Raw genomic sequence first — 22028 nt, forward strand, 5'->3', positions numbered from 1 at the left:
CCCATAACAGGCCAGGTAGGGAACCCAGACTATGCACTAGATCTCTCAGCTGCAGGGAAACGCATTCCCTGCGTGACCACAGGATGCATGCGGGTCAGAGGCCAAATCACAGAAGCAGTGCCAGCAGCTGCCAGGCCTTCCATCAGTGAACAATAGTGACACTTCAGAGTCCTGGCAGCTGCAAGAAGATCAGGGTGAGCCCCATTTCCAAATGGGCAAGAATCGATGCTCAGAAGCATAAAGTAACCGGCCCCAGTAGGAGGTGGGTCTGAAGCCAGGCAGCCTGGCTCTGATCCTCCACTCTGGATAATTACACCACAATCTCCATAGACAATCTTCACAGACTAACTTCAGGTAAGCTTTCCTAGCAGCAGATGTTGGCTTGCAATACAAAAACAAGGGCTATAGTGGGGCTAATGGCTTTAGGAGGTGGCTGGAGAAGGGTTTCACAAATGACCAAACACTGCCCAGATCTCATCAGGGCAGTGTGCAGGTGTCAGGGGGTGGGTGGACAGCTGCAGACACAGGCTATGACCTGAGACGGCAGGGGGCACAGGAGTGGGGCAAGCCCAAAGGAAGCACCCTGCCCCAGTCATGGCTAGGCAGGAAGTCGGGAGCAGGAGCCAGGGCAGCTTACATTGGAGGGAAGATTAGCATCACACGTGGGCCTGGGCTGCAGGGGTCCAGTCACACAGCCCCTCACCTGTGTTTAAAGGCATTGTTCACAATGGCTTTGAGCACCAAGCGGTCGCCCACCTGGGACGGGCCTCGGAAATGGAACATCTCGATGGCCTTCAGTGTAGGATGGGCGCGGCACAGCCGGCTGGGGACACAGGAGTGAGGACACAGAGCTCAGTCACTACCTGGACCAGTCTTCTACCCAAACCTCACCCCTCACCCTCCCCTGGACCTCACTCTCAGACCCAGTCTGTCCTCTGAGCCAGCCCCATGGCAGTTCTGCTCAGAGCACCGAGCTAAAACTCCATTTCACAGCTTGTAATATTGAGGTCCATATATGGAGTTTGAAATGATGGACAAAGCCTTAAGCTTCAGATGAACCTTTCCATGTTTCTTCCAACTTTTATTCCTAACCGTTTACCACACCCACTACCTGGAATCCCTGCCCTTATCCAGAGCCACTTGTTAGTCAGGGACCTCTGAAGTGCTCCTCCTCCAGCAAGCCTTCCTGAACCATCCAGACACCCTCCCTCCTCTGGCATCTCTTGGCACTCTTAGCTAGGGCTGCCCACAATGGCAGTATTGGTGCACTGTCTGCCATGGGGTTCACATGGGGTTGGAGGAGCAGGAGACTGAATGGGCCAAGCTCCAAGGGATGAGGAGGAGCCCACCTGCTAGGAAAGGGTGGGAAGGGACAGAGGAAGACAAGTTCAAAGTCATGGAAGTCTGAGAGTGTGTCAGTGAATGTCAGTTATTTTGAGCCTGAAAGAGATGCTGACATTTAATGTTAGTTCCTACCCCGGACACACACACAGGGAGAAGGTGATGTGCAAGGGGAGGTGGGAAGGACATGTCAGCAGCAGTCGTGGAGGATGTATAGCAGGAGCTGGCACCAGGGGCAAGGGCAGGAGCAGGGAACAGCAAGCACTTGGCACACACTAGGAAGAAAGCGGGCAGGATCAGAGCAAGGAACCAAGGGGCTTGGTGCTGCCCTGGTAGATGATGGGAGCCACAGGGGGCTCTGGTTCCCCAAGGCTGGTATCCTCTACCGGAGCAGCCAAGCCACTGATGCCCTGAATGCCAACCCCAGGCTGGAGGGTGGAGGGGGTGGAGAGAAGCAAGGGAAGCAGGAGGAGACAGATAGCGAGGTGGCCTGCCAGGCCCTCACCTGGCTGCGATGGTGGCCACGTTCTCCATCCAGGCCATGATCTGGCCACCAAAGGTGTTGCCCTGGTGATTGGCATGGGGAGGCAGGACCAGCTCCACACTCTCCACACGTGTGTTCTCAGCCGGCACCATGCGGCTGCAGTCTCTGCTCTCAGGATCTGATGATGACAAGGGCCCAGCGAGGGAAGCAGGGAAGTGAGAAGCTTCCCAAGGACAGCCGCCTACCCCAGCACCAGGCAGCCCTGAGAACCCCCTTACTCAGCACCAAGCACACCTGAGGCTCAGGCAGACCCTGCAGGAGGAGTGGGAGGACATGGGACGAGGAGGGCATAAGCCTGTCACAGAGCAGGAGGCAGCATATACACCTGCTCTGCCCCCACCTGTGGCCCACAGAGGCTGATGACCTTGGACAAAACAAGTGACCACGCCCCCTATCAGCCCAGACCTCCCCTGCCTCCTCTGTGAGGGGCCAGCCAGCCATGTGACCCCAAACGACTGCTGAGGGTGAAATGCAATGGTGGCCATGGAGTGTATGGCTCCAACTCACAAAACACAAACACACGCCAGTCCCCAGCTGCCACGGCACAGGGACATCCCCAGGAGGAGAGGTGGACAAAGAACAGGACCTGGAGCTTCAGGGACAGATGTCCACATGCCCCTGTCCCCATCTCCCGTCTCCAAGGAGAGTGTCCTCTTCAGGGAGGAGCCAGCCAAGATGGGTAGTTCACAGCCAGGGAAGGGGAACAGAATGCAGACAGGAGAACTGGTAGGGCATTCCCAGGCTGCTGTGAGGTCTGGGCTTAGCTGCATCCAGGCAAGTAAAGGGAGAACAATCGTGAGGCCAGGCAGCCAGTCCTAAGGCCCAAATGTCAGGCCAACACATCGGACTGACCTCTGCATAGAGAGGTGTCAGATGGGATGGGTAGAGGAGAGTTGGATGGGCTGGGCAGATGCAAGGGACTTGAGCCATCCTCCACTGCCTTCCCAGAAGCATTAGCAGGCAGACAGATCGGAAGCGGAGCAGCCAGGACACAAGCCAGTACAACAGTCTGGGATGGTCAAAGACCAAGGAGCCGTGGACAGTTATAGAAAGAGCTGGGCCTTCCTGTCCCAACCTCCAAGCCCAGCTCCCTGAGGCATTGCCTGCTTCTCTCTTTGAGATGGGCAAGTTCAGGTTGCTCTCTCCACACCCTGGGCAGCTGAACAGCACCCCCTGGGTTCTCAGATTCCTCCTGTAGCTTTCAATGCTGTCACCCAGATCTAAGACCCCCTCTGGGCCTTAGCCTAAACAATGCTCTCCATCCAGAACTCCTTTCCTCCTTTGTGAAGTTTAACATCCACCTCTGTGTCCTGAGACACAGCCACCTTCAAGATACACTCTCAGAGGAAGGCAAAACAAGGCACAGGAAACAGGGTGTAGGGAGTAGGGACCGGCACTGTGGTGCAACAGGTTAAGTGGCCACTTGGAATGACAGCATCCTGCACTGGAGCACTGGCCCAAGTCCCAAATGCTCCACTTATGGTCTGACTGCCTGCTAATGCTCCTTGAAAGCAACAGAAGATGGTTCAAGCACTTGGCTCCTGTCACCACCATGGGAGATCTGGATGGAGTTTCAGGTTCCTGGCTTCAGCCTGAACCAGCAGCAGACATTGTAGCCATTTGGAAAGTAAATAAAGATATTCGTAATCTCTCTCACCTGGCACAGTGACTCAATAGGTTAATCTTCTACCTGTAAACAATGGCATCCTATACGGGTACTGGTTTGTGTCCCAGCTGCTCCACTTCCCATCCAGCTCCCTGCTTGTGGCTTAGGAAAGCAGTTGAGGATGGCCCAAAGCCTTGGGACCCTGTGCCCATGTGGGAGCTGCCGGGATTAGAACCAGCGCCCATATGGGATTCCGTCGCGTTCAAGCCGAGGACTTTAGCCGCTAAGCCATGCCGCCAGGCCCAAGATAAATAAATCTTAAAGAAAAAATGATTCTTTCACTTTGTCTTTCAAATAAACAAATAAATGGCACAGAACAGGGATAAATCACAACCATCGTGCTTAAATAAGAAGGTGTTACTTTTGGGAAGACTCTGTAAACAGGAGCTACTTTTGGGAGGGCCCTTTAATTTTTTATTAGAAAGGCAGATTTACAGAGGAGAGACAGAAAGAGAAAGATCTTTCACTCACTGGTTCATTCCCCAAATGGCCACAATACCCGGGGTTTAGCTGATCTGAAGCCAAGAGCTAGGAAGTTTTCTGGGTCTCCCACATGGTGCAGGGTCCCAGTGCTTTGGGCCATCCTCAACTGCTTTCCTAAGCCACAAGCAGGGAGCTGGATGGGAAGTGGAACAGCCAGGACATGAACTGGCACCCATAGTGTTCGCAAGGGGAGGATTGCCAGCCAATCCGGGTCCGGGTGCAGAGGAGTACTGCTTTTTATTCTGTGTCCTGGGGCCACAGAAACACACACATGCAGGCACACACACCTGTGCACTGATAGTTGATGATGCAGCTCCATTTTGAGAAGTGAGTCCTTGGGCAGCTTTGTCACTGCAGGCCCACTGAGGATATCCTGACCCAAACCCAGATAAGAAAAAAGTGGGGAAAGGAAACAAGTCTCTAAAACAGTGAACCCGCGCTTGGCGGGCACAGCGACCCGTGGCCTCCAAGGCAGTGCCCTGTCTCAAAAACAGTGAACCCGCGCTTGGCGGGCACAACGACCCATGGCCTCCAAGGCAGTGCCCTGGCCCTGTGCTTGGGAGGCTTGTAGGCCCTGGCTGGAGGTCTCCAGGGTTCCTGGGAGCTGGCCACGAAGCCCTAACACTCTCCTCTCCCTGGCCTACTTGAGGTGATAGATTTGAGCCTACTAGTGGATAGAGGTCCTGCCTTGGGAGAAGTTGCTATGGTCCCTGATGCTCACCGTCCTGAATAGCACAGTTGGCCAGGAGGTCCTTGATGGTGTCAGCATAGAGTAGGCGCATGCGCCGGCGCTCGGCTGCCACGCTATGCTCCGTCTTTTCCTCCTCGGTCCGCGGTGTGATCTGCTTCAGCTTCACCTGTTGGTCAGGGCACAGGACAGACATGCTCAGGACATGCTTCCTGAAGGGACCAAGAAGCCTTGGGCTGCCCCACTGAAGGCCACAAACCTCCCACTCCTCTTTGTCCCCATCTTCCTGTTTTCTGACATTATAACCTTGCACATCAAACTCTTTTTCCATGTGTTGAAGGAGGAGGAAAAAGCAGAGAGCGCAAGGGCTTTTCGTGGGAGGAGAAAGGGGTGGGATCAGGCCATGGTGGGGAGTGAGTCCTCCTCTAGGGGCTGTGGTCCCCCTTCAGCAACCCCTCCCCAACCCCTCTACCACTGCCTGACTCCTCCTCACCCCAGCCCAGGCCCCAAGGTAAGGGTCCCAGATGCCAGAGCAGCACCAAGCCAACAGGTGCAGCCACCAACCTTGGAGAGCTCTCTGTGGGCCACAAAGGTGGCCAAGGCCTTGCACACGGTCCACTGCTTCTCAGAGCACATGTCCTCAGAGGTCACCTGGATACCCACCTGGAGAGGAAGAGGAGGGTGGAGAGAATGAAGATGGAAGTAACAGTAAGTCCCACAGCAAGCCAGGGTAGGCCCTTTGGTGTGTCTGAGTTGCCAGCCAGATCTTGAGGGTGCAGAGAGCTGCGGGTGGTTCTGGCTCTGGCCCAGCTCCTTGGGAAACCCTGTGTAACTCACCTCCCTTACCTGGGTCTCAGCTTCTCCATCTGTAACCCAGGAGTGAACACACCGCCCACTAGCTGGTGAGAGGCTTAAGCAAGTCTTCCATGGAAGGCCAGACTGTAAGGATGACTGCCTCCCAGAGGAGCCTGGGAGGTACCTGGGAATCTGGGGAACACCCAGTGTGGTGTGGGGAGGATTTGCTCATCCAGTTCCAATGGTCCTTCAGGAGACATGCCTGAAGTCCACAGGGAGGAGGAAGTGAGGTCCCCCTCAACACCCACATGCCCTGTGTATCAGCACACTCCTACTCCACAGATACGGAGACTGAGGCCAGAGAAGGTCAGGCAGTGAGCTCCAGTCCATTGTGGTCTTGCCCTAGCCCCTCAGCCTCTAGGCCGGAGGCACAACATTGCCTTCCTTCTATCCCTGTAGAATGTGGCTGCTGAACCAAGGCTCAGATACCCAAGGCAAGTCTCTTGCCCCTCCTGGGTCTCAATTTTCCCTTTTGAGTTATGGAGTTATCAGACAAGAAGATCATGAGGCTCTGCCCAACCCTGTTATGCAGAGCTCTGCTTGCCCTGACAAGGCTATGCAAGGAAGGGTGAGCCCGGGCTGGGAGCTGAGAGCAAGAAAGAAGAGGAAGAGACCCGCCCCCACCCACCCATCCCCAGGTGATGCTGCCCCACACACCTCCATGCTGGAGTTGAAGGCCCGGTTCACCTTGGCCTTGATATTCACCACTTGTCCAGCACTGGAGAGAGGAAAGCAGGAAGTGAGCCTTCCAGGGGGTACAAGGGGAGGGACAGGACCTGCTCCCTGCAGGGAAGGGGCCTGGGGGAGGGGCTGGCAGGAGGACATCACTGCCCAGAGAGCATGTTCATATCTGCAGTTCTCCAAGCAAGCCAGCAGGAGGGGGGATCCGCACCCACTGCACAGGTGGGGAAGCTGAGGCCAAGAAGGGATGTGGTCTCATCTCAACCCCCTCTCCCCCTGGGTTCCCTCCAGGGGCTCCTTGAGCTCCACCCCACCTCCCAGGGGCCTGACCCCTACTCCCCATGACCCATAAGCACCTTGTGCTTTGCTCACCACCAACTCTTCAGGGCCAGCACACATTACAGGGTGGGTCTGCCTCAACAGGGGTGCATGAATGCATGAACTGAGTGTCCCCTAGGGGGAGGCACTATGAGAGAGGGCGCAAAGGGCCCCAGACACAGAGTACCCACCCCACTTGAGCTTGGCAGGTATATGTGGCATATGGCAACTCAGGAAAGTGAAGCTGGGTGCCCAAGCTCATCCAGCTAAGAAGTGAAGGAGGATTCTAGGCTGCTCCTTCTGACAGCACCAGCCTCACCTGTGCCAGCTGCAGCGTGTGCCCCAGCATGACAGCTATGCCCACACACATGCCTAGCGAGCACATAGCCTGTCCCACACCTGCAGGAGGCAGTGGAGGTCCCCAGGGGAGGGGAGGGCAGGAAGCCAGCGTCCTGGCTGCCTCCAATGCTAAGTGACCTTGAGATGTTCTTTTACCTCTGTGCCTTGGCTCAGTGGCATGGAGAGCCAGGTCACCTCCTCCTCAAACAGCACAGCTCCATACCCAGGCCTAGGGAGGGTCCACTGCCAGGGGCCACACTGGGCTCAGAGGGAGGTGCACACGTGTCTGGGACCGAGCCAAGCCACATGACCCTGTGGGGCCACTTTGCCTGAGTGTAGTTCACTGCTTATAAAGTATACAGAACACATGGTAACTAGGTACAGTTCTCAGGGTCAGTCGGATGGAAGTTATCATCCTGGCTGCATACCTGGCCAGACCTTGCTGATTTCTACCATTACAGAGGTTGATGCACACTGGGGGATGAAGGACCACCATCCCTGCAACTTACCCTTGGACATCTTAAGGGGGGTGGGAGCGAACAGGTGTGTTTATCTGCCGTTACACAGATCAAGCCAGTTTAGCAAAGTCTCAGTGATTAGATCTCAGCAGTGATTACCACATTGTTCCATTCTCCACCTTGGAAAGTTTTCACAATCAAATATTGCAAAAGAGAAAACTTTCAAGGGACCTTTATCTGAAGCTTGCTGTCCCACAGCCACACTTCCACCATCCACAGATAGTAGACAATAATAAACAATTTTATGTTTTAGCTTATTAAGCTATATTGTTTTACTTGTTGTTGATCTCTGACTGTGCCATTTCATTTTAAGTTATTTTTGTTTATTGGAAAAACAGAGTTAGAGAGACACAGAGAAAGGATGAGATCATCCATCTGCTGGTTCGCTCCCCAAACAGCTGGGGTTGGAGCAGGCTGGAGCCAGAAGCCAGGAACTTCTTCCGGATCTCCCATGTGAGTGCAGGGACCCAAGAACTTGGATCATCTTCTGCTGCTTTCCCAGGTGCATTAGCAGGGAGCTGGACTGGAAGTGGAGCAGCTGGGACAGGAACTTGGCCAATATGGGGTGCTCGCATTGCAGGCAGTGACTTAACAGTATTGGTTCCATGAGTGTTTATTTTATTGTCCTTACTCAAGTCAGGATGCAAATATGGCTAAAATAAATGTGGTTGCTGGATCTCTTAAAATTATTGATATATGTATGTATGCATTATATTCACTTTAAAGGGGAAGAAAGAGAGAAATGTCCTTCAAATGCCTGCAACAGCTGAAGCTGAAACCAGGAGTCAGCAGTGTAATTCTGGGTCTCCCACATGGATGAGTGGGAGCCCAGGTACTTGAGCCATCACCTCCTATCACCCTGGAGGCACATTGGCAATAGCCTAGACTTGGGAGGGTATCTTGGACCTAGTCTTCCTTAAAAAAAAAAAAAAAAGTAAATACTTTGCATACTGTGATTTGTTCTTGTAAAATGAAGGATATATATAGATAGATTTATTTTTATTGGAAAGGCAGATTTACAGAGAGGAGGAGAAATAGAAAGATCTTCCATCCACTGGTTCACTCCCCAAATGGCCGTATAACCAGAGCTGAGCCAATCCAAAACCAACAGCCAGCAGCCTCTTCGGGGTCTCTCACACGGGTGCAGGGTCTCAAGGCTTTGGGCTGTCCTCTGCTGCTTCCCCAGGCCACAAGCAGGGAGCAAGGGTGGAAAGTGGAGCAGCCAGGACATGAACTGGTGCCCCTATGGCACTTGGAAGTAGAGGATTAGCCAACTGAGTCATTGTGCCAGTCCCATGAAACATTTTTTTTTTTTGTTACTTTTCTTTTAATTTTTATTTTGCTTTCTTTTTATGTTCTTTGTGTTGTTGTTGTTGTTGTTAATTTCTTGTTTGTTTCCATGAAATATTTTTAAAAAGTTTATGGCAAATATATATTATGGAAAAAAAATATGGAGTTCAATGTTTTTGCAATGGAATAAGATTATCTTTTAATTGTATTTTCCATGGACTTTCTGAAGTATTCTCATGCATGATAGTTCAGTTTACAAACAGGGACCAGCATTGTGGAATGATGGGTTAAGCCACTGCCTAAAATATTGGCATCCCTTATGGGTGCCAGACCATTAGCAGGGAGCGCCTGCCCCCAAACAGGAAACCCAGGTGAAGTCCCAGATTCCTGGCTTAGGCCTGGCCCCATCTTGGCCACTGTGGCCATTTAGAAAGTAAACTATCAGATGGAAGATCTTTCACTCTCTCTAATTCTGCCTTTTAAATAAATAAATTAAATAAATACATTTTTTTAAAAAGAGAAGACTCAAATTTTAAAAATAAAATTCATAAGAAAGTGTGAGATACTGGTATTAGTGAAAAGTTGTTATTTATTTTTGAAGCATGGTAATGGTGGTGGTGTTGTGCTTAACAAGAGCTCTTAGCCCTTAAAAATAGACTTGAAAATATTTACAGACAGCCAAAGCATCAACAAACAAAAAGCTTTCACAGGTGCAGCCAGCTGCTCCAGCTCCTCCCAGCTTGCCCGACTTCCCAGGTTCCTCTGCTTCTTCATCCACCCACCCCCACCCCAGGCCTGGAGCAGGGGCCTCTGCCTTGCAGCCCTCTCTGTGGCATAGCAAGTAAAACCATTGCCTGCAGTGCCAGCACCCCACATGGGTGCTGGTTTGAGTTCCAGCTGCTGCATTTCCAATCCAGTTCCCTGCTAATGCTCCTGGGAGATTAGTGGAAGATGGCTCAGGTCCTTGGATCCCTGGCCCAGACTTGGCTCCACAGACCTCCAAAGCACCGTACTGATGGTACCAGAAGCCATTCACATCTCCTCCAGGAAGCCATCCCATGACCACCCACTATGCCTTTGTACCTACCTACCCTCACTCCAACATCTAGGAAATGCAGCCCATTGGTTAGCAGCAAAGGCTGGGGAGGCAGACTGCCTGCCCAGTAGTACATTTTGCTCTCTACACCAGCTGTACCACCGGAAATGATCAACTTCTCTGTGACTCAGTTTCTTCATCCGTAACATGAGAGAAACTCACAACAAACTTTTTACGCTATTCTGAGGACTTAATAGATGAATGTGTTTAAAATTCAATACAAAATACTATCTCAGAACTTGCCCAGTGGTGCAGGCGTTTGGCACGGTGGCCAAGATGCAGCTTGGGATACCTGCAAGCCACATTAGAGTGCCAGGGTTTGAGTCCCAGCCCCACTTCCCATTGCAATGCCTTGCTTCTGTGCACCCTTGGAAGCAGCAAGTCACGGCTCAAGTATCTGGGTCCCTGCCATCCACGTGGCAGACCCTGGCTCCTGGCATCCACCCGATCCAAACAAAATCAACAAGAATTTTGAAAACTGGGCCCAGTGTAGTAGCCTAGCGGCTAAAGTCCTTGCCTTGAACGCGCCAGGATCCCATATGGGCAACAGTTCGTATCCTGATGGCCCTGCTTCTCATCTAGCTCCCTGCTTGTGGCCTGAAAAAGCAGTCAACGACAGCCCAAAGCCTTGGGACCCTGCACCTGCATGGGAGAGCCAGAGGAATCTCCAGGCTCCTGAGTTCAGATCAGCTCAGCTTCAACCACTGTGGCCACTTGGGGAGTGAATCATTGGACGGAAGATCTTCCTCTCTGTCTCTCCTCCTCTCTGTAAATCTGACTTTGCAATGAGAATAAATAAATCTTTTTTAAAAGAATTAGAAAACATCTGTTGGGGCTGGCATTGTGGGGCAGTGCGCTAAGCTGCTGCTTGCGATGTCAGCATGCCGTGTCAAAGCACTGCTTTAACCTCAGTGGCTCCACGTCTGATCCAGCTCCCTCTGCTGTACCTGGGAAGGCAGCAAATGCTGGTCTAAGTGCTTGGATCCCTGCCACCCATGGGGGAAACCCAAAGACAATTCCTGGTTCTTGGCTTCAGCCTGGCCTAGCTCTGCCTTGGCTGTTGTGGCCATCTAAGGGAGTGAAGCAGGGTATAGACAATCTCTCTCTCTCTTTCTCTACCTTTGTTTTTTTAAAAAGATTTATTTATTTTTACTGCAAAGTCAGATATACAGAAAGGAGGAGACACAGAGAGGAAGATCTTCCATTCGATGATTCACTCCCAATGACCACAACGACCGGTGCTGCGCCAATCCGGAGCCAGGGCCAGGAACTTTCTCCAGGTCTCCCATGCAGGTGCAGGATCCCAAGGCTTTGGGCCGTCCTCAACTGCTTTCCCAGGCCACAAGCAGGGAGCTGGATGGGAAGTGGAGCTGCTGGGATTAGAACCGGTGCCCATATGGGATCTCGGGGCATTCAAAGCGAGGACTTTAGCCACTAGGCCACTATGCCGGGCCCTCTCTACCTTTCAGATAAATAAATTATGTATTAAATAAATCTATTCATTAACTGCACCAAAGGTATCCTACGAACGTATAATGTCCATAACAGAGGAACTGGGTGCAGGGGTCTATGAAAACTCTGATCTGCCTTCAGAGATACACTCTTCCCATAACTCTACAACCACGCTCAAGCAAACACACTGGAAAAGGATGACCAGGCACCCGCATCAGTGCCATACCAGCATGGCACTGCGGTGATGCCTCTGCCTCAACTTCCCAGCACACTCGGGCTGCTGGACACACAGACTGTGCGCCAGTGAATCCTGCGTATGTGAACCTTGCACAGGCTGTGGCCTGGAAATATGAAGCAGCGTGAACAAGTGCAGGGGCTGGGCCAATGTCCCCCTTACCTATGACACACAGGACACCCAGCCATCCTGAAAGAGCTCTTGATGCATAGTGGTTCCAGTGACCAAAGATGAGTACAAGAACAGGGTCAGAGTCAAGCTCAGCATGCTGCCTCTGCAGGCTGTCCTAAGCCAAGGACACTCAGACACAGGACAGTGAGATATGGGCAAAGCTGCATGGAGCAATGGCTAGGGCAGGCTAACACAGAGCTGCCTACCAGTAAGAGTGGCCTTTACTGGAAAGAAAAAGAAAGCCCACATTAGGAATGAGCTTGCTGTCCCTGGAGGTATGTAAGCTGAGGCTGACCATGTCTCGTCTGGGGGTCCCCCTGCAGTCTGTGACCAGGAACACACAAAGAGTATCCAAGCTTAGAAAGATTTTCACAGACCAAGCTGAACCCCTACTACTTGCAGATAAGTAGACAGAGACCGCCCCCCACCCAACCACACAGCATCTACAATGCTGTCTTGGCAACACCCAGTCCACATCTGCACCCATAGAAAGCCACAGCAGCATCCAGCAGCAGGTCCGCGGCAGGATGGCTCTAGGCCTGTAGACCGGCCCTTGTCCCGTCAAAGCTGCTGCTGCCACTCCATTCCCAAAGGCTCTTGGTGAGCTGAGTTGGCTTCAGGCGGCACACAGGCTGACTGGTCTGGAACAGGGGCTGCAGGTTTGTGGTTGGGAGACCAGATGGAGGATGGAGGTAGGCAGGGGTCACTTACCTAATGGTGTGCTCAAAATAGATGTCGTCCATGGAGGCAGTGACGCAGGGGCAGCCGGCATGTCTCTCCGCTGGCATCAGAAACAGGTGGATGTTAGCAGCCTCTCTGTGTCACACGGGCCTCTGATCAAATGTCAACTGTTGCAGTCACCTCAGTGAAGGTCACGGTCACCCTGGCTAGTACCCAGCCCTCCTGCTTTCTGTTGCATCACTGCAGTTGCCCTGGCTCTTGCTCTCTGTGGATTCTGCATCCATGGATTCAACCAACCATGGACCAAAATATGTTTGTGTTGAACAAGCGCATACCTTTTTCTTGTCATTGCTCCCTAAATACTCCCTAACAACTCCATGCAGAGTGTTTGCATTGTATTGTATGAAAAGTGAAGCAATATGAGATCATCTAAGTAGGTAACAGATTAAGTCGCCATCCGGGACACCAGCACCTCACACAGCAGAGCTGCTTCGAGCCCCTGCTCCTCCATTTCCAATCCAGTGCCTTGCCAATGTGCCTGGGAAAGCAGCAGAAGATGGCCCATGTGTGTGCCCTGCTACCCATGCGAGAGACCCAGATGGAGTTCTGGGTTCCTGAACAGCCATGGTGCCGGCAGCCATCTAGAGAGTGACCCAGCATATAAAAGATCAGTCTCTCTCTCCCTCTCTCTGCCTCTGCTTCTCTGCTTTTCAAATAAATGGATATTTTTTTTTTAAAAAAAAAGCTAAGCTTATAGTGCGAGTGACAGCCAGTGCAAGGCCATTTCCTCTAATGAACTTGACCCGTTGCAGGGCAGCCTTGGAACCAACCCAAGGGACACCTGCCTGTCGTCCTTCCTTTCCTGTGGAGGCTACTTGAGGGTCTTTGCCAGTGCTGTGCCCTGGTCTCCCATACACAGCAGTTAGCAACTGTCAAATGAGCCATTGGCCATGCCACGCTATTCTGCTTGCAGAACCTTCACTCATTTCCCTTTCCTGGCCAATGACATTGTCACCCTCAAGACCCAGCTCACACACCTTCATTAATCAGCTCCTTCTGTCCTACTCCCCTGTCCCCCTCCACCTCCAGCCTCACCCCAGGCTGTGAGCTCTTAGTGGGGCTGGAGAACAGTGGGGCAACCAAATGAGCAGGCTGAGGCACAAGCTCAGCTCAGATCTGCCGCAGTGGCAGGCTCTGCCCAGGGCAATTGCAGGCCAGTCCTGAAGGGCCCCATTTATGGCTGAGCTGGGTTGAAGCAGGGACCTAAAGGGCACAGGACTAGCAACACAAGGCTGTCAGGGCACATCAGGCAGGTGGACAGGGTTAGGCTCCAGGGTGGCACTCACTGAACATCGGGACAGCTAGGGACATGGAGGCCTAAGCTCAGCGCAGACAGGCTGGGGGGGGCGGGCAGGGCGGGCAAGGGGTCAGGAGGGCAGCCTCACCAGACAGGCAGGCAGTGGTATCGATCCACTTGAGCAGCTGCCCGATGCTCAGCTCACCACGCTGGTTGGTGTGGCAGGGCAGCACCAGCTGGCTCATTTGCACCTCGGTGGGGTTCCGGTAGCCCTCATCTTCTGCCATGGTGCTGGCAGCATCCCCCGCTCGGGAAGCTGACTTCCGGGAGGCTCGGCTGGAAAACACAGAGGCAAAGCCCTGGGGGAGACAGGGGTCGGAGAGGTCAGTCAGCAGCAGCATCTCAGATTAGCAGGCACAGGAGCTGCAACAGCTCTCAAGGCCAATGCCAATCTGTGGCACCATGGTCAACAAGCAAGGCCAGGTGGGGGTCCTCATCTGTGGTTGAGGGGTTCATGCCCAGGTGAGCATGAGGAGGCCTGAAACTACAGAGCACACCAACCCCCTCTTACCTGGCTCTTCCCCATCTACACACCACACAGGGGGAAGCGTCAGCTCCCAGGCTGACAGCAGATGTCAAACCTCATGTGTGATCTTGTTCTTCTGAACTGTTTATTTCTGAAGTTTTCTATTGAACGTTCTGACGTCTCCACTGACTATAGGTGAACAGCAAAAAGTGAAGCCAGATCTTGGGGTGGGGGTGGGCAGGAACCACTGTGCACAGCACCACAGCGTCAGCTCTTGCTATGCCCTAGTTTGACTCAATCCACCCAGCAAACCCAGCAGACAGGGACATCATCATCCCCACCTTACAGATGAGGCGACTGAGGCCCAAGAAGGCACAAGACCCAGCCAGGCCCCAGAGGTCTGGCTGCACAGCCTGCGCTCCCAACCACCACACAGCTTTGCTGAAGGGCAGAGGAACCCTGCAGTGAGCCTGGCATAGCTGCAGCAGGGTCAGGCAACACCTGCTGGGAGTGGGTCGGGAGAAGGGGGAAGTCTCTACCATTTGCACGATCCCCTCCATAAGCCTCCTGGCGCCAACTGGAAATGAATTCCAAATTCACCAAGCTGATGCAGTCAAGGTCATGGACTCCTAAACTGCCCAGGATTTGAATGGAGTCTGTAACCCAGAAAGGCCTGGGGGTTCCCAGGTCTGCAGCGCTAGGCACCCAGGGGAGGGGCAGGTGGGGTGCCGGGCTGCCCAGCCTGCAGGCTCTCCCAGGTGTCAAAGCCTGTGCTGGTCCAAGCACCAGGACCTGTAGCCATGGTAACCACAGTCAGGCACGGATGTGGGTGGGTGGTTTTTCGCGTATGAAAACATGTTGAGGGAAGCCCCAGGCAAGTTGCATTCACTCTCACTCTTCTCACACCTTTCACATCCGGGTGTTCTAGGAAGAACATTCCAGAATGAGGCCCTGGAGAGAGGCAAAGAAACAGGAGAGGCAAGCTGAGATGGAGAAGCAGAATATCTAAGGGTGTCTGTGAGGTCTAGGCATGCACACGGGCAGGCTGCACACACAAGGCCTCTGCTCCCTCATCCATAGCCTCAAAGACTGCTGACCCATTTCACAGATGAGGAAACTGAGGGCAGGAAAAGCCCTGGGCCAGCACTCCAGCTGCCTGAGTTCCAGTGCTCTCATTCTGCCTACTCCCCAGAGCCTCCTGACCCCTTCCACGGAACAGGAGCCCACCTGTGTGCCAAGAAACAGATCTTTGACTTGTCTGTCTGTTCATTTGTTTTGCAACAGGCACCCTCACTGCACAAGGCCCTGGGTCAAACGCTCAGAGTACAAACTAGGCCTGGAAGGACTGGACACCCAGGAGGATCTCATCAAAGTTGTTTCAGGGTCAGCCGGAAACAGCTTTCAGTTTAAATCACAGCCCCTTTTCTCAGGTGATCCTGAGCAAGGCTCCTCCCTTCCTAGCCACACCTGTCCCTCACCAGGTGGGCAGGGAGACCTGCCGCTCTGCAAGGTAGCCCACAGCCCTGGCTCCAGGCTGCCAGGGTGTGGCATGTGGAACAGAGCTGCAGTTGCTCACCTGGTCACATGGAATAGTACTGCGCTCTCGCCAGCATGTAGCCACAGCACCTCATCACCCCTGCACTGCCTCTGGGCTGGAGTCCCCAGGGACCTAGGCTCCCAGACACTACCTCTCTCTCTGGGCTCAGGCAGCATGCCCACAGCAGGCCTCTCAGTCCCCAGGAGGGTGGGCAGCTCGCCCAGGAAGCACGAGTGTGTGCAGCCCAGGCACAGTTGAGCCAATGGGGCCCGGGAGCCGGGCCACTCCTCCTAGGACAGGCAAGGGAGAATGGAGTCAGGGCCCGTGGCATCCAGGCTGAGCCAAGACAGCTGACTGGGAGGTCAGGCAAGGAGAATACAAGGGCACTTACAGGGCAAAGACGTGCCCACTCAGACAGCAGCTGTGCCAGGCACTGGCATCAGGCCTACCAGGCTTTGTCATCTGGGCCTGGGCCCTGTGCTGCGACCTTCCTCCCAATTAGAGTCAGGGTGCAGAGCTGCTGGCTCAGAGCAGGGTCAGAGGCCACCATGCCCAGGCCCATCCAGCAGGACCCAGCTGGGGGCATCCAAGGACAGATCTCCCCAGGCCAGAGTCCTGCCAAGCTGTGTGACAGCAGGCTGTCTGCCTGTCCACCCTCTGCAAGAACCCATGTCCCAGTGACCCAGCTCCCTACACACTTGGTTCGAACGCCCGACCCCTGCCCTATTCCCACAGCTGTCACAGGCCTCTGGTCACTCACTTCAGTGTCCCCAGCATCAACAGGACCTTCCCAGAGAGCAAGATGCCACCGCAGTATCAGCCACACCCCTTGCAACCAGGCACACAGGCAGACCTGGGCATGTTCTCCTCATGGCTCCTGCCCCTACAGGACTCACACAGCCTCACTAGGCACCTTCCCTACTCAAGACTCCTCTAGGGTTCCAAACAGCTCTCAGGATCAAAACCCAGCCCAGCATCCCCTGCCAGTCTCCACAGACCCCCTAGCTCCAGACCACACACAGCCCCTCAGAGCACCACACCCACTGCTGTTATTCTTCCTGCACACAGATGTTGCCCTGCCAGACCCTGTTATCTGCCCTGTCTTCTGCATGGGCCATTCCTCCCTCTCTCCATCCCTACCTCTTCCCTAAGGAGGGTCCCCTCTCTGGGCACTGACCCCACGGGGGCACCCTTGCTCTCACAGTTTTCTCCACCATGAGACAGAGGCTCCTGCAGGACAGGGACCCAAGCCTAGCACACAGCAGGTGAAGGATACGGGCAAGCCCTGGAGAAGCAGGTGGTGCAGAGAGGCCTCAAAGAAGAACAGAATGGAGAAGCAACAGGGCTTCGGTGATATGAACGCTGTGGCAAAGGGGAGCAGGTGGGTGTGGCAGGTACACCTGCACAGGTGCAGGCAGAGAAAAAGGGATTCTCTCCAGGACACGGAGGCTGGACCAAGGAGGAGACCTCTGGAGAGAACAGGTCCCGCCATGAATACCTAGCTGAGGGACTCCAGCTGCTGCAGACCCTGCCTGGGCCAGCAGGCCGCATGCAGAGGAGATTCTCAACTCCACAGGAGCTGCTGCAGATCTCGGGGTGGAGCCCAGCTCTGTCCCCAACTCAAGGGACCACAAGGCAGCCACTCAGTTTCCTCATCTACATAGTATCTACCCGCCAGGGTCAGCACAGCTGTGACAGTGACAGGGGTGAAGTATCCAGAGCTCCTGGAAGCACTGAAGATTTCCCAGGAGCATGCTGGTTGCACAGAACGGAGCATGGGCCCCTACACACCGGGCATCCCCAGCCACACTCCACGCAGGATGGTGGGCCGGGACTTGATCCCACAGAGCCTGCTCCCAGGCCATGTCACTTACTCACCCATGGGAAAGGTTCCTGAAAATTCAAAAGCTAGCCATGGGAGGACAGGACTTCAAATCCAGTGAAACTGCCCTCCCCTGCTTCTCACTGCCACATCTTTGCAAGGAGTGTGGGGACAGGAAGGCAGACCCTGAGCAGAGGGAGTGGGGAGACTTTGGCCCAACTTTCAGAGCCACTGGCCAGGACCTATGAAAGGCCTCATTGTCTGAGCACTGTGAAGGCCCTGTCCCCCACACCCCCTGCCCAGCTACTCAGAGCCCACAGCCAGCCTGCAGGACAGGAGCACCTGTCAACATTGCCAAGCCTGCTCCCTGCCTTCTTCCCAAAAAAGGTTCGGAGGCAGCCTGCGCACACACAGCACAGGCACACACTCACACATACACACACACACACACACACTGGGAGCTGGGAACTGAAATGCAAAAACACCGAACTAGGAACCAAATAAGGGAGGACAGCCTTAGGGTAGGAATCCAGCTATACCACAGAGAATAGCATGAGCCTTGGGGTTCCCAGTGGACGAGGCAAAAAGGGGTAGCAGTGGGTTCAAGAAGGAGCAGCTATCCCTGAGCCAGGCTGTGCTGTGACATTAAATCACATATTTACTCCAGATGCTCAGTCATGTTTCCTAGTGCCTTGTGAATGAGCTTACCTCTAGATGCAGAATGTGTTGGCTAATCCCTTTTAAAATGTGGGAGTTAAAAGGATACAGAATTGGACCAAAATTTCCTAGTAAGCACCCCACAGATGGCTATTCAGTTAGTGAACATTTAGTGAGCACCTGGGTACCAGCTCCTATGCTGGAAGCGCCCAGATGTATCATCTCAGCCATTCTTGGGTCTCCCCTGGGTTGTTCTATCATTCTACCCCTTTTACTGATGAACAAATCAAGGCTAAGAGAGGGTGGATCACTTCTGAATGACAGGGAAATGCAGCAGAGCAAGGGTCAAGCCCACACCTGCCACCTGCTGTCCAGGTTCCCATTCTGTGGCCCTGGAAGAAAAGAGGAAGGAGAGATTCTTCCAACCAGGGCTCAGAAGAGCACAGAGAAACAAACCACCCCAAGTCACACAGTCATGACAGCCAGGGCCCTGCAGTCTAGTCCATGGCCACACCTGGGGTGGGCTGATCACAGGCTGCTGGAGGAGGATGGGCCTTCCCCTCCCTCCGACAGCCCAGCCTAGAGCTCCCCAACAATGGCCAGAGCAGGATGAAGGCCTCCCATCCCTGGTCCTGCCTAGACCCACGTTTGGAGAGGAAGGGGAGCAGGTAAGTAAACTCAGAGCTTAGGAGCCACCCTGTGTGGTCCAGCCCAGTCTGTTCTGCGAGCAGAACCTTGGGGGCCTCTCCAAGTCAGCTAGCTGTTCTCAGCAAAGCTAGATACAAAAGGAACTCTGTTGGCTCATCAGCCCCATGAGACCATGGGGAAGTTGAGTGAGGATGACAAACAGCAGTGAACCCACTAGCATGGCCATCATCAAAATCACAGAAAACAGCAAGTGTCACCAAAGATGTGGAGAAAACAGAATCCCCATGCCTTGCTGGCACGGGTATAAAGCGTTCGAGCCACTGGGAACTGGAAGGGAAGTTCTTCAAGAAGCTCAACATAGAAGGTGCCCATCTGTGGCACAGCTGGCAGTGCAAGCATGCCATATGAGTGTTGGGTCAAATTCCAGCTGGTCTGCTACTGATCCAGCTCCCTGCTAATGCGCCGAGGAAGGCAGTGGAAACGGCTCTAGTGCTCAAGCCCCTGCGCTAATGTGGGCGATCTCTGTGGACTTCTAATTACTGTCTTCAACCTGGATCAGCCAGAGCCAATGTGACCATTTGGGGACTAAACCAACAAATGGAAGATCTCTGACCCTCCTCTCTAATTCTGTCTTTCAAATAAATCAATAGATCTTTTTCAAAAAGCAAAGTGGAGGAGGGAGGGAGGGAAGGAATGAATCCCTATATCTACAAAAAAAAAATGTATTGTGGAAAATAGTAAAAGACAGGAAGAAAGAGAGGAGTATAGAGAGAATGGTGGGGCTAGCATTGTGGTATAGTAAGCTAAGCCTCTAACTGCAATACTAGCATCCCCTATGGCTACCAGAGTCTCTTTGCTTTCAATTCAGCTTCCTGCCAATGACCTAGAAAATCAGTGGAGGATGGCCCAAGGCTTTGGGGCCCCTGCACTCATCTGGGAAATCCAAAGAAGCTCCAAAGCTAGAGCTTTGGCCTAGCCCAGCTCTGGCCATTGCAGCCATTTGGGGAATGAATCAACAGATAGACGACCTCTCTCTCTGTAACTTCATCTTTTGAATAAACAAAAAATGAATCTCTTAAAAATAAGAAAAAATTTTTTTAAAAAAACAAAGTGGTGGGCCTGGTGCGATGGTGTAGTGGTTAAGGTCCTCACTTGCACGCACCAGGATCCCATATGGGCGCCGGTTCTAATCCCAGCAGCCCCACATCCCATCCAGCTCCCTGCTTGTGGCCTGGAAAAGCAGTGGAGGATGGCCTCCACTGGGGACCCTGCACCCACGTGGGAGACCCGGAAGAGGCTCCTGGCTTCGGATTGGCTCAGCTCCAGCTGTTGCAGTCACTTGGGGAGTGAATCATGGGATGGAAGATCTTCCTCTCTGTCTCTCCTCCCTGTATATCTGCCTTTCCAATAAAAATAAAATCAATCTTTTAAAAAAAAGTGGTTATTTTGCTGTTATAGGGATTTTATCTTAAAATTTTAATTCTTGAGTGAAAATACCTTAGACAAATTCCAGGTCAAAGTACTAATTTAAATTTAATTAAAAGGGCAATTATATTTTAAGGAAAGAGTGAAAACAGAGTCCAGTGCATGTGCTGTTGAGGAGCCAGCGGGGTAGGAGGGGGGAAGGATAGCATGAGCTCCCTGGGCCTCCACGTCCTCATCTGTCAAATGGACATTTAACTCAATAGCTGTTGAGCTCACACCAAGAAGCCCCCAAGGAGGTAGCCAGCCCCGCACCCCGGGCCCCCAGTTATGCTGGCCTTCTCTCAGTTCCTCACATGCCTCATCCCTGCACCGCTGCCCCAGGGCCTTGGCCTGTGCCACTCCCTCTGCCTAGAACACGTGTCCTGCTCTGCCACACTTTCTAATCAACCCTCTGCTCCTCACCTCTGCAGTGTTGTCCACTGAGTGGTGGCCCTATTTGGGTGACATCAAATCAGAAGACCACAAAGCAAGAGTCTCTTTCTCTCTCCTCATGACTGCTATCCCTAAGGCCAGGGAGAAAGTAAGCCAGCTTGCTGGGACCAAAGACGTGATCTGTTCAGTGTGTCCCCAATGTCCATTAGTGTCACCCCACACAGGCAGGGAGAACAGGTGCCATGGGGCCCATTACCAGCCTAACCTCTCACCCAGTCAGACATCACCTGCCTCCCTCCACCCCCAGTAGTAAAAATAACCTCCTCTGAAACCTGACACCTTCTCCTGCTGGGTCACTTTGAGCAGCCCCAGGGCCCCAAACAGTGGAGAGGGCAGTTCCTGACCACACAGCCAATCCTACCACATACACAGCTTTCAGAGGTGCTGTACTGGAGTCCCCAGCAGTCCCCAGTCCTGAAGGAGCACAGAGCTCCGTCCTCTACTGACCCTGCAGCCATTTCCGGGTCATACCTGCATACTTACATGCAGGAGAAACTGAGGCCCAAAGGTCTCCCTAACCAGGGCTTTAAGTGATTGGAAAGCAGTTTCATCCTGGGGAAGAACAAGTCCCCCTGCCCCATATCCTGGCCACCCACTTCCATGTGGGAGGGAGATTGGCCAAGAGCAAAGGGCTAGGTGCACAGAGGCCAGGGAGGATGAGCAGTGGGGCCTGCTGAGATCCTGAATGCATGCTCACCATCCCTTGCTTCCCATGGTGGGAAACAGAATTGCTAAGAAGGGAGCCATTGGGGGAGGGGGAGGTGTCAACGACTTGGGACCCTCTAGGGACTAGCCCCCTCACCCACCAAACCAGGGGCACCTTGCAGGGGCACCCCAAGGTGCAGAGGCAGGAACACAGTGAAGGACTTTGCCAACCCTCATTGAAAAGCAGAGCTGACCAGCCCCATGGGCTAACCAAGGGCTAGAGGAAAACCCATGGGGGGCGGTGGGGTAGGGCTTAGCCAGGAGGTGCTGCCACAGAGGCTGTGACTAGAAGCCAAAGCCTGCAGGACAAGGGAAGGCTGTGTGGGGCCAGATAAACTTGGGGTTCACCTCAGCCAATACCTTTACTCCCCCTCCTGTGGGCCGTTTGGATGCTGTCATGGCAGAGTGGCCAGACCAGCCACCCACAGGACATAGCAAGTGTTTAGCTCAACTTCCTCAATCCACAAGAGAGGTGGGGGTACAGGAGAGATGGGGAACAATCACCTTCCACGTGTGCTAAGCATTCCATAAGCAATCTCTCTTCATTGTCACAAGGCCCTA

At 53.4% G+C, this 22028-nt stretch overlaps 1 protein-coding gene across 1 annotated transcript in view; it reads right to left on the reverse strand.

The window, feature by feature from the left end:
* The window catches only part of ACOT11 (acyl-CoA thioesterase 11), a 43638-nt gene that overhangs the window by 8421 nt on the left and 13189 nt on the right, over window positions 1-22028 (reverse strand). Inside the window, exons 2-8 of the mRNA XM_040978493.1 lie at window positions 13804-14014; window positions 12389-12458; window positions 6235-6295; window positions 5287-5385; window positions 4756-4891; window positions 1847-2003; window positions 704-823 (exon numbers count right to left, since the gene is read on the reverse strand). Coding sequence (XP_040834427.1) covers window positions 704-823; window positions 1847-2003; window positions 4756-4891; window positions 5287-5385; window positions 6235-6295; window positions 12389-12458; window positions 13804-14014 — 854 coding nt within the window. The remainder of the gene's footprint in view (window positions 1-703; window positions 824-1846; window positions 2004-4755; window positions 4892-5286; window positions 5386-6234; window positions 6296-12388; window positions 12459-13803; window positions 14015-22028) is intronic.

This window comes from Ochotona curzoniae, unplaced genomic scaffold (genome assembly GCF_017591425.1).
Source record: "Ochotona curzoniae isolate NIBS_2020 unplaced genomic scaffold, NIBS_Ocur_1.0 contig_291, whole genome shotgun sequence".
In the NCBI taxonomy this organism is placed as follows: Eukaryota; Metazoa; Chordata; class Mammalia; order Lagomorpha; family Ochotonidae; genus Ochotona; species Ochotona curzoniae.